The sequence below is a fragment of the Anabrus simplex genome, chromosome 1, assembly GCF_040414725.1.
Source record: "Anabrus simplex isolate iqAnaSimp1 chromosome 1, ASM4041472v1, whole genome shotgun sequence".
NCBI lineage: Eukaryota > Metazoa > Arthropoda > Insecta > Orthoptera > Tettigoniidae > Anabrus > Anabrus simplex.
This window is the reverse complement of record NC_090265.1, coordinates 514543142-514556375: the sequence shown is the minus strand read 5'-3', so window position 1 is coordinate 514556375 and position 13234 is coordinate 514543142. Positions and strand designations below refer to the sequence as shown.

Genomic DNA, 13234 nt, shown 5'->3' with positions numbered 1-13234 from the left:
CTTCCTTCAAAAATCAACTGAACAAGTCCTGGGTGTCTTAAGATGTGTCCTATCATTCTATCTCTTCTTCTCGTAAAATTTAGCCAAATCGATCTCCTCTCGCCAATTCAATTCAGTATCTCTTCATTTGTGATTCGATCTCTCCATCTAACTTTCAGGATTCTCCTGTAACACCATATTTCAAAAGCTTCTATTTTCTTTCTGAGCTAGTTATCGTCCAATGTTCTCTTCCATACAATGCAACGCTCCACACGAAACATCTTTCTAATTCCTATATCAATGTTCGACGTGAGCAAATTTCTTTTCTTAAGAAAGCTCTTCCTTGCTTGTGCTAATCTGCATTTTATGTCCTCCTTACTTCTGCCATCGTTAGTTATTTTACTACCCAAGTAACAATATTCATCTACTTCCTTTAAAACTTTATTTCCTAATTTAATATTTCCAGCATCACCTGTCTTCGTTCGACTGCACTCCATTACTTTTGTTTTGGACTTATTTATTTTCATCTTTTACTCCTTACCCAAGACTTCGTCCATACCATTCAGCAGCTTCTCAAGATCTTCTTCAGTGTCAGATAAAATAACAATATCATTGGCAAATCTGAAGGTTTTGATTTCCTCTCCTTGGATTGTGATTCCCTTTCCAAATTCCTCTTTGATTTTCTTTACTGCCTGCTCTATGTAAACATTGAAAAGGAGGGGGGGCAAACTGCAGCCTTGCCTCACTCCTTTTTGGATGGCTGCTTCTTTTTCAAAGCCCTCGATTCTTATCACTGCAGACTGATTTTTATACAGGTTGTTGATAATTCTTCGTTCTCAGTATCTGATCCCAATCACCTTCAGAATCTTAAATACCGGTAGCTTGGTCCAATCAACATTATCGAATGCCTTTTCTAGATCTACGAATGCCATGTACGTGGCCTTGTCCTTCTTGACTCGATCCTCTAAGATCAGACGTAAAGTCAGGATTGCTTCACGTGTTCCTACATTTCTTCTGAAGCCAAACTGATCTTCTCCCAACTCACCTTCAACTCGTTTTTCCATTCTTCTGTAAACAATATGTGTTAAAATTTTGCAGGCATGAGATACTAAACTAATGGTGTGATAGTTTTCACACCTGTCAGCACCGGCTTTCTTGGGAATAGGTATAATAACATTCTGCCGAAAATCAGATGGGACTTCTGTCTCATACATCTTACACACTAAATGGAATAACCTTGCCACGCTGATTTCTCGTAAGGCAGTCAGTAATTCAGAGGGAATGTCATGAATTCCAGGTGCCTTGTTCCTACTTAGGTAGCTCACAGCTCTGTCAAACTCTGACCTCAAAATTGGGCCTCCAATTTCATCAGCATCAACACCCTCTTCTTGTTCCAGAACCAAATTATCTACATCTTCACCCTGATACAACTGTTGGATATGTTCCTGCCATCTTTCTGCTTTGTCTTCTTTCCCTAGAAGTAGCTTTCCATCTGAGCTCTTAATATTCATACACCTAGATTTCCTTTCTCCAAAGGTTTCCTTGATTTTCCTGTATGCAGCATCTACCTTTCCTAGGACCATACAACCTTTGACATCCTTGCACTTCTCCTTCAGCCAGTCTTTCTTAGCTACCTTGCACTTTCTATCCACTTGATTCTTTAATCGCCTGTATTCTTTTCTGCCCTCTTCATTTCTAGCATTCTTGTATTTTCGTCGTTCATCAATCAGGTCTAGTATCTCCTGAGTTATCCACTGATTCTTAGTTGATCTTTTCTTCCTTCCTAACATTTCTTCAGAATTTTTTTAATATTAAGAATTTCATTATGGTCCATTTTGAATCGAGATTTACAATGCTTCTTCAGCAGCCCTGCTGATTTCATTTTTCATGACTATCCACTCTTCCTCTATTGTGTTTCCTTCAGCCTTTTCATTTAGGCCTAGTCCTTTTGCAACATGTTCCTTGAAACAATCCCTCACACTCCTTTCTTTCAACTAGTCTAGATCCCATCTTTTTGCATTCTTTCCCCTCATCAAATTCTTCAGCTTCAGATGGCATTTCATGACCAACAAGTTGTGGTCAGAGTCCACGTCTGCTCCTGGGAAAGTTTTGCAATCCAACACCTGGTTTCTGAATCTCTGTCTAATCATAATGAAGTCTATTTGATACCTTCCAGTGTCTTCAGGTCTCGTCCACGTATAAAGCCGTCGTTTGTGGTGTTTGAACCAAGTATTGGCAAGGACTAAATTATGATCAGTGCAGAATTCAACCAGCCGACTTCCTCTTTCATTCCTTTGTCCCAACCCAAATTCTCCTACTGTATTACCTTCTCTTCCTTGGCCTACTACTGCATTCCAGTCTCCCATCACAATTAGATTCTTGTCACCTTTTACATACCGGTATTGTATTAAATTTTCTATCTCTTTATATGTTCTTTCGATTTCCTCATCATCTGCTGAGCTACTAGGCATATAGACCTGCACTATTGTGGTGGGCATTGGTTTGGTGTCTATCTTGATGACAATAATTCTTTCACTATGCTGGTAGTAGTAGCTTACCTGCTGCCCGATTTTCTTATTCATTATTAAACCAATTCTGGGCCTCATAAAACTCTTGTATCTAAAACCATCTCTGCTAGTTTGATATTGTAAATAGCATAATCTAGTATGGTTCTCGTGCCTCTTGCCTCCCATGTGTATTTAAGGCTGTCTCTGTGACTGAAAAAACCTTTAACTGATTGTAAGTGGAGAAGTCTATTGATCTAATCCCGTTGTTGTTAGACACTTGTTCGCCAAATGTGCTAACTGACTGTCCTACTTTCGCATTACCAACTCTTGCATTGAAGTCTCCATCAATAAGAGATAATCATACCTATTAATTTTATTCAAAACCTGTTGCAGTTTGTTGTAGAAATCTTTATTTTTGTTTACTTCACCTTCTACTGGGGCATACACTCTAATTACAGACAGGTATCACCTACATATTTTCGAGAGTATCTCTATTGTTCGTTCATTCCAGAAGGTGTAATCTTTAATGACATATTTAAACCGTTTACGTATCATAATCATTAGTCCTCCTTGTACTCGATTGTTGGAAGTTACGCCAGCGTATTTCTCCTAATAGACTATTACTCCTTGTAATCTGTACATGTTGGAATGTATACAACTTCCAGCCAATATTTACAATATTCTCAAAGCCTGCTTGCACGTTTCTAAAAGTAAACAAATCGTGCAAAATCCCAAAGATTTTGAGGTCAAGAAATTGTGTACCGTAACCAAACTTAATAGGCTATAAACGGACAACTCTTTGGTCTCATAACCTAAAAAAAAAAAATAAAAAAAAAAAACGTGTCTTATTTAAATTTACACGTCAAGAATATCTCGGTCGCCAATTACTGCAAGGCTAAAGTGCATACCGAACGTAAACACTGAAGGAAAAAAAAACGATAAAATACAGAGATTATTGACATTACAATATGCGATATGTAGATATCTTAATGCGGTAGCACGCTACAAAAAAATCAATTAATTGCCAGATAAATCTCACTCTCCGCGTTAATCTGACAACTCATAACACCTGTGTTCAAAATATTGTTCTACACTTCGCTACAAGAAAATGCTGTGGATAGTCTTACCTGACATCCCTTCTTATGGTGAAATCCAACAACGACAACGTGTAAGATGGGCCCATTTGTTTCCTTCATAATTTTCACTTCTTCGCTAGCCATTTGTGTACATTAACTTGACATCTCATAACTTCACCTTTGAACACACAACACCAGAGCCATCCATTGATTGCGATTGGGATTGGTATACCTAGTACTTCGCCAACATGATTTCCATACATACCGAAGTGAAGTGCTTCTCGCAAATTTACCTCATCAAAGTCAGATTTGTTTACCCTACTAAACCGAATTGTCTGTTTGGCCTCAAAATAATTATTTCAAATATTCTTGACTCAAATTACTGTAATTTGTAACGTATATATAGAGTTGCTTTTCCTTCATGGGCTCCGTTTATTTTGAATAAGTTGAATACTTGGGGAAAGAATCTTTGAAGATAAGATATTTTGACTTGTATTATTGGCTAAGAGATGAACTACCTAACAACTGAGCTGTACATTGCGATGCGCGTTGATCATTGACATTTGAATTTTCTCTTACGGGAAGCAAATACTGTATTTGCGGGAAGTCGTAAAGGTACAAATCGATTAATTTTGACATTTTCACTTTATTACACAGTAATAATATTTTATTCAATCTGATTAATTTGGTTTGTATTTTATTATAACAGTCCGGTATTTACTATTTTTTAAATTTCTTTATATATATATAATTAATCCTATCTTTTGTTATTCTTGTAAGGTTTCAGTCCCACGAACTGTTTGTTCTAAAAGGCTGTGGTTTTGCTTATTTCAAAGGAAATTCTGATACATCAGTTGGCTATTCCGTCAATTCAATATGGCGTCGGTTTTAACGACTGTCGTTTGTTTTCTCGCTCGCGGCCGCCTTGGAAAGGATGTTCTGCACCAGTGCTCAGTGCTGCCAACCTCTGTACTAAGGAACTATGCTTCAAATTGTATACGTTTAGAACAGGATCTAGGCAAGACGATTGGTCTGGACGGTTAGGATTCTTGCCGTGGACAAGACCATTGGTCTGGGCGGTTAGAAGCCGCGAAGCGGCATTAGGCCCCTAGTTTCGTATACGGTTAGGATAGGAATCAAGGCAAGACCGTTGGTCTGGATGGTTAGGATTCTTGCCGTGGACAAGACCATTGGTCTGCACGGTTAGGATTCTTGCCGTGGACAAGACCATTGGTCTGGGCGGTTAGAAGCCGCGAAGCGTTAGGCCCCTAGTTTCGTATACGCTTTTAATGTGCTGCAGTTGGTAACGGATTATCATCAACATACTTGACGGGAAGATCACGTGCCACTTTACATTACTTGAGAGTGCTATTGCAAGATTGGAAGTTTCCCGTATGAGAACAGTCTGCTCTAGCAAACTAGGGTTATTATGTGATATAGTGAATATCAGTGTTTTGTGTTTTATACTTGCAAGCTCAAGCATCAATTATTGAACTGAAGTTTTTCATTTATACTATAGTGTGTTTACATGAGTAAGCGAGTATTGACTGGGTGAAATGTCGTAGACACAGCCCATAAGCATCAGCAAGCAAGCAAGTACCTACTGTACTTCAGAAATGAGCATGGCGTGTAATAATCTTTATTAGGTTATAAAAGTAAATATACTTCTTGGGGCGGGATGTTGGGTTCCTGGACATCGCAAAGAACACACCTCTCCTCTGAGACGCTCTCCAAGTAAGATTTCACTAGTTCCACTCACTTGTAACATTAAAAATTACGCCGGTCTACGGGCTGTACTAATGCCCCTCAAATGTCTTGAGGGTTGGATTAGTAAGAGGAGTCGATAAATCCTTGACCATTCAAGAAATTCAAGAGCACATTGAGTCGATTTTTCCAGTGAAACGAGTGCAACGTTTAAAGCAACATGTTGTCACTGAAAATGGCATTGAATATTTGCCTAAGGTTTCTGTGAAGGTGACTTTTCGCTCTCAAAAATGACCCCATCATATTTCCATTTTCAGTGTCGTACTGGACGTCCAACCCTTCATTTTTAATCCTCTAATATGTCAAACTTGCCAACGTTATGGACATTTGGCTGTGCATTGTAGATCAAGAACCCCTCGCTGTGGACGATTTTCCTCACAGCACCTCACTGAAGAGTGTCAACAGGACTTGCTACTCTGTCTTCATTGTCAGGGTAACCATACAGTGGGCTCTCCAGAATGTTCTATGCATGAATATCAGGTCAATATCAAGAAACTCATGTGTACAGATAACATTTCCTTTAAAAAGGCTAATGAAAAATTAAACCCTCCTCCATATAACCCCCAACTCCACCCACAACACTTCCCACCCCTTTCTGCACCATACCAACAGTCATCATTTGAAACCCCTAGAAAAAGAAAATTTACTTCAGTCACCGTTCGGGAACCACGGCCAGTGCCCTTGCCAGGTTATGATAGAGAGTGGTGTCTCAACATTCTTCGTGATAAAATACATATATCCACTGCTAGTAACCTTGTGTCCTCTGTTAAAGAAGAGAGTCCCACATCTCTTAGAGAGGCTTCTTCTTCCTCTCAACCTGTTCCAACGCCCACCAGTGTGCCATCACCCTCATTCTTGATGCAAAAAACCCATCTTCAAACAGAAATCACTAATACTGTCTTACAACTGTTACAACTTCTAGGGCCAAACGCAGTGGTCCCATATGGTGTATAAGTTGAGGGATAATGTAACTAGTTTCCTCCAATTATATGATAAAAATTCTTCAGTAGAATAGTAGAAATATCCTCCTGAAAAAAACATGAATTACTCTTATTGATACAAGAATATCTGCCACATACATCATCCTACAAGAAACATGGTTTCACCATACATCTCATTTTCATCTCAATGGCTATAATATTGAACGACTTGATGGCAATGGCTATGATGGTACAGCCATTTTGCTAGCCTCTAATTTGTCATATCAGCTAGTTTCAGTCCATCATAATATCCCCAATTTGTATGTCCTTGCTGTCACCTTTTTAAATATGTGTTTAGTCAATATATACTGTCCACCTCACCTTTACCTCACCAGACTGCAGTGGAATACACTTCTTTCTCAATTTGCAGATTATCCATCCTTAATCATTGCTGGAGATCTAAATTTGCACCATACTTCCTGGGGTTGTGACGTTGACTCCTCTAAAGGTAAAAAACTTACTTAATGCTGCCTACGACCAACAATTATTAATATTGAACGATGGGTCACCCACAAGGTTAACTGCTCCTGGAGCTCCTCCAAGTGCAGTAGACTTATCCTTGTGTAGTATATCAATGGCTCATAACATAACCTGGAAAACCATCAAGGTTAGCCACCTGAGTGACCATTTCCCCATCAGAGGGTACGTTCACACCGCACGCAGCGAGCTTGGCAGTAAGCAGTACGCAGGAAGGTGAGCGGCATGCTCCGTTTAGAAACACAGCTTCTTCTAATGAGACCGTCCACACCGCACGCTGCGAATGTTTCAAGGACATGCCATGCCAACTCTCCTGCTTGCCTCGCAGCTCGACAGGGAGCAGTGTTTCTAAATCCAGCGTACTGCTTACTAGCTCGCACAGTTTTCACCATGGAAGAAGTTTTAATCAGTGCTATGTTTAAGAGGAGACCTTTATGGGATCCCAAAACAGCGTCGTACAAAAACAATACGATTAGTAGGAAACTTTGGGACGAAGTAGCTACAGAGGTGGGCTGTGATGGTAAGTATTCAATATTATTAATAATGATACGAAATTGACTGGTGTTCTGGTTTTATTTTCTCAACTCTGTTTAACGATTAATATAGCAGATACATAACATAAGGCTGACTTTAGTGACATGAGATTTACCATTTAACTAAATGAAGAGAATTTCATTTTTTCTTAGCACTATCAAATATTAGCAGTGAAAATATGACACCATCAAAATTAATGTGTAACTAGTCCCTCTCTATTTACTTCAGCATTCCTTTCCACAATGTTTTCCGGTATAGCATAATTATTCTGCCAAGTCAGTTTTCCAGGTCCACTAAAATAATGCATTAGTATTTCCCTGATTTGTTTAGCTGAATTAGAGAAGCGGAAGTGCGAACCAGACTCTTTATTTCGTACTGTTGCTGTTGAGGTCGTAGCAACGCTCATGAACTGAGGATCAATACCCTCTTCAGCAATAACGAAATTGTGTAATACACAAATAGAATTCACAATAGAAATGGCAAGATCAACGTTCGTTTCAATCGGTTTGTGCAAAATTCTCCATTTAGCACTCATGATCCCAAAAGCACATTCTATGCATTTCCTTGCTCTGGATAGACGGTAATTGAACACAAGTTGTTTATCATTTAAGTTTCGTCTAGGGAACGGTCTCATCAGATATGGTAAGAGAGGATAAGCTTCGTCACCTACAAGGACAAATGGAACCTTGTACGGTGTCTCCGGCAATTCCCTGCGATCAGGCACATTCAAAATTCCAGCTTCTAATTTTTGAAACAATGATGATGTCCTGAATGTACCTCCATCACTCTGACGGCCTGCAGCACCCACATCAACTGCAATTAATCTGCAGTCAGCATCAGCTACAGCCTGAAGCACTATTGAAAAATACTGTTTGTAATTGTAGTACAATGAGCCAGACTTAAACGGACATTTCACTTCAATACGTTTTCCGTCTATACTGCCGATGCAAATAGGAAAATTCCATTTCAAAGAGTACTCTTTTGCTACATCTTCGTGCAGGACCTCCCATATTTTTTACAGGTATCCTTGACAATAGCTGCTACTGTAGATTTCTCCACTCTAAAGCGAAGGGAGAGAGATGCAAACGAGTCACCAGTTGCAAGAAATCTGAAAAGGAGACGAAATTTAATATAATTGTGTCTTCTGAAATTTAGAGCTTTTAAAATTAATGACGGACTTGTTCTTTCCCATTTATTTGTTTTTTTCCTTCAGGGATGGGTTAAGCATACAAACAAACGAACAGCGGGCAAAATGTCTGGAACTGTATTAAGATATCACCCTAGTATGTGTATGAGCAAGTAAGGAAAACTGAAACACCTTCAAAAATACGGCCGGTGAGAATTAGCGAAGCAGGGATACGAACTAAAATGGCATATTTAGAGGGATAGTTGCACATTTCAACATTGTTTGAATCATGATTGTAACTTTTAATTAGTGAATCATTCTCACCCTCTTTTCTTGTTCTGTTTTTCAGTCAAACATGCCTGATACCGCTGGAAAACACTGCGCGACTATTTTCGCCAGGAAATTAACAAAACTGAAAAGCAGAGATCTGGTACCGGTGGAGACGGGACGACAACTAGCTCTTGGCAGTTTTTTCAACTGATGAGTTTCCTGCATGATACGATGATATCAGAAGCAAGAAGTTCCAGTCTAGGAGTTTCTTCATTCGACTACTCCTTGTCTCCAGAAGGAGCAAATGAAGTAGTCCCTAGCACTCAAGAAGATGGCCTTAGACCACCTTTTTCAGAGACATCACCTCAGGAAGAGATACCTTCGGACGTGTCATCGATAAGCACTCAGAGCATGCGTAGAGAAAAAAGAAAAAGGTCACGCCTGATATTGACGCAATTTTGACTAAGAATGAAGCATTGATAGCAATAGAAAAGCAAAAATTGGAAAGATATGTTTCTAAAAAGCCTGCTGCCTGACTTGAAGTCTCTGCCTCGTTCTCGCAATCGTGCGTTTGAAATTTCAAGAAATAATTTGCAGTCAAATTATTGCATTGGAGAGGTAGCCCCATTCTTTTGCTCCCAAACCAACTGAAGGAACTAATATTTCTACCGATGGTTACAGAGTGATGAGTTTAAATCCCAGTTTTCCGTCAGACAGTTTACGCAATTCTTTGTAGTTTTTAATGTTTGCTGTGAGAAACTGACAAGGACATTTTTGTGCTTTAATTCATTAGGCCCTAATTTGTTTTTGCTAATTACTATACGCTCCTTATTGTTTTTAAATGTAAATAACTTCAAAATTGTGAGTAAAATATCTGAGTGAAACTTCTCAATTGATAAAATATGATGATGAAGTAATAAATAATTATTTCCAGCAGATTTTTACTACCTTTTCCATTTAAGAGTTTGCAATATGATTTTATTACTCACCTCAGGGTAATAACAAGTCGTTCTTCTGGTGATATTGGCCTCCTGAAATTAGTTTCTTCTCTGTAAAGGTGTCTCTCCAGCTTTCGTAGTAGGGAATCAAATGTTTCTTTAGTCATTCGTAGGTAGTTAAAAAATTATCGTTGTACTTCCGAACATCACGGTAGAGACGATTAAACTCACCACGAGTGGCTCTAGACTGTTTAAATTCATGTACCCATGTACGAATCAAGATCCTAGGATCATCCATCTTTACTGCAACACTTTCCATTAAATACATTCTTCTCGATAACTTTGATAATGGCATCTTACACAAAGCGAAACGCGGCAGACAAATGATCAGCAGCACACTGCCCAGCGTAGTGGTGTGAACACTTGTGCTGCTTGCTGCACACGACCCTCACCTGGCAGCAAGGTCAACCTGCTTACTGCCCAGCTTGCTGCGTGCAGTGTGAACGTACCCTTACAGTCGGAGTCAGTAAACCAAACCATATTCAGGTGTGTCAATCATATAAATCCTATCATCGTACACACAAAAATTTTAGTCCCGATACTTTTCATAATTATATTTTGACCCACATGCAACATCATGGGACTGCCCCACTAACATATTTCCAATTAATGGCTCTCATCAAACAATACTTAGATATGTATCATCCTGTATTAGTGAGTATACCAAAAATTTGTGCATGCCGCAACAAAAATACATTGGTGGGATAATCAATGCCATCCATTACTTATGATGAGAAAGCATCTTTTTAAAGTTTATCGTTGTGCCTTAACACCACAAAATTATTTCACTCTTAAGAAGCATACTGCCTCCGTGCGACAAATTTTTAATAATAAAAGGCGAGAGGCTTGGAAATCCTTCATTTCCAATTTAACAGTGGCTACAAATTCCAAGGTTATATGCCAGGCCATAAGATCATTGTCTCATGTTCATCATAACAATAGAGCATAAATTCTGGATCAAGAAACCCTTCAGGAGTTTTATCATCAGTTAACGCCAGATAGAGTTCTCCCTATCTCCCCATTAATTCCTCAGAAGTTTAGTTCTCAATTTAGCACATTGCTGCAGCCCATTTACTTATGGGAACTGGAATTTTGTATTGATAAGAAAAAATCTACATCCCCTGGTCCCGATTACATCACTTACTCTATGATACATGCCTTGCCCCCACAAACTAAACAAATTCTTGTCAACTATTTCAATCATATTCTGCTTACAACTCTGACCCCTCCAGAATGGAATGATTTTTTATTACTCCCCATACAAAAAACAAATATACATCCCATGACTCCACACAATTATAAGGGAATTGTTTTGGGTTCTTTTCTTTGAAAAATGTTTTTGAAAATACTATTAAATCATCTATTATGGTGCCTGGATTATTACAATCTGTTACCTAAATATTAATATGCCTTCATTCCAGGGCGAAGTACACAGAATGCCCATAATATGTTTATTACGGATATTCTGCTTGCAAAGGTTTGAAAAATACCTTGATCGCAACATTTTTAGTCATACAAGGAGCATATGATAATGTTCAAATTGATCTTCTCGCACGAAAACTCTAAACTCAACACCTACCCCATAACCTCCTCACTCTAGTGCGCAGTTTATTGATTGACCGACGATTATTTGTCGAAGCACCCAGCCGCCCAATGCAAACTAGGTCTACTTCGCAAGGCCTGCCTCAGGGGGAAATATCGAGTGGACTATTGTTTGCATTATACTTGCAGGACTTATCGTTATTTAGGCGTACTTATTGATCATAAATTATTTAGGAAATATCATTTTCAGAAACTAAAACAAGAAACAAATAATTATGTCATTAGGCAGCAATGGGAAGCAGGCCCAGTTGTTGCACTCTCCTTCTATAAAGCTACAATCCGATCGCGATTGGATTATGGTGCTCACCTTTTTGACACTTCTTCTGCGACTCAAATACAAACCTTAGATCGCATCCAATATAGTGTCCTCCGCCTTTGCTTAGGAGCCCTAAAAACTGCTCCAACTAATGCATTACTAGTAGAAGCTGGAGAGCAACCATTCCATATACGAAGATTATTACTAGCCAAAAAATATCAACTAAAGAAATGAAATGGCGTATGGCTTTTAGTGCCGGGAGTGTCCGAAGACATGTTCGGCTCACCAGGTGCAGGTCTTTCGAGTTGACTCCCGTAGGCGACCTGCGCGTCGTGATGAGGATGAAATGGTGATGAAGACAACACATACACCCAGCCCCCGTGCCATTGGAATTAACCAATTAAGGTTAAAATCCCCGACCCGGCCGGGAATCGAACCCGGGACCCTCTGAACCGAAGGCCAGTACGCTGACCGTTCAGCCAACGAGTCGGACATCTACTAAAGAAAATGTCCATGACACGCAATCTTATCCTCCCCAAAATCCAACTCTTATATGAACTTCTCCAACGTCATAGCCAGCGAACTATGTCACAGCCCGCCTTAGTTATGGCATATTTCCAGTCGCTTAAGTGCGGCCAGTATCCAGTAAATGTCAAAAACACATCAGATGTAAGGCTTTTGTGGCGTTTGCTCTATTAACCAGCGTTTTGTCTTAGGTCTGACACTAGACTCATCAGAGTGGGATGTGTCAGACCCTACCCACTGACGTTGGGGTGTATGCAGGTGAACTTATCAGAAGCCCTTATAAGAGGCACAGTCTGATAACTGCATACGGGAGATAAATCTCCACAATGGAATTATTGCCTGCCTAGCAATTCCGAATGGAAAATTCTAAATTCCCATGCAGAGAATTCCGTTCGGAATTGCTAGGCGGGCAATAATTCCATTGTGGAGATTAGTGTTGTAACATTACAACTTAGCAACACAAACTATAATTTGTATTGAAAAGGTGGATCAAAACAATCAACAAATTCTTTGATCTCGTCGGAATGTACGGTATCAACAATCAATCGTCAACAATCCAAAAACTGTTAAGTACCGTAATTATCAAGTGAAATTACCGTGTATTCTCTTTAACTTCTTTTTAAATCGAAGTTTACAGGTGTATCGTGCTTTTTAATTTAGCAAATTATTACCTTCACGATAGTTTGAACGCATATCTATACTAAATACCAGAAATGTTGCGGCGGAACTTACAGTACTATTCCTTATGATAATCTGCCTTTGTAAGTATTATACCAATGAACCTACAGATATTTATAAATATTTTTAAAGGTAATAGGCTATTATTACCTAAAGTATTTCCTAAACCTAAGTTCAAAACAAGGTACACCTAGCTAGCCTATTTAACCTAGAAAACGTAATTTACTGAAGACCAACTGAATTATTTGTTATAAAATTTAAATAAATAACACTACTCCCAATTTCTACCAACAAGCACTAAACACCACTATATAAATAGCACTAAATGAATCATAAACACCCAAAATTAAGCTATTTCAATAGGTTTTAACTACTTTATCACTACAATAATGCAAGAGCTCTCTCAACAGCCAACCGTTCACAAGCGCATCCAACAATGGAATCAGTAATACCATGGTTGAT

The 13234-nt window shown here is 39.0% G+C and overlaps 1 protein-coding gene across 5 annotated transcripts in view; it reads right to left on the bottom strand.

Annotated features, from left to right (window-relative positions):
• LOC136857052 (late secretory pathway protein AVL9 homolog) overlaps positions 1–3774 on the bottom strand; it is a 230883-nt gene extending 227109 nt beyond the window's left edge. For all 5 annotated transcript variants that reach the window (XM_067135412.2, XM_067135414.2, XM_067135415.2 and 2 more), the window contains exon 1: positions 3614–3774. In XM_067135412.2, the coding sequence (XP_066991513.2) occupies positions 3614–3706 (93 nt within the window). In that variant the 5' untranslated portion in view covers positions 3707–3774. The remainder of the gene's footprint in view (positions 1–3613) is intronic.
• Positions 3775–13234: the final 9460 nt, after the last annotated feature.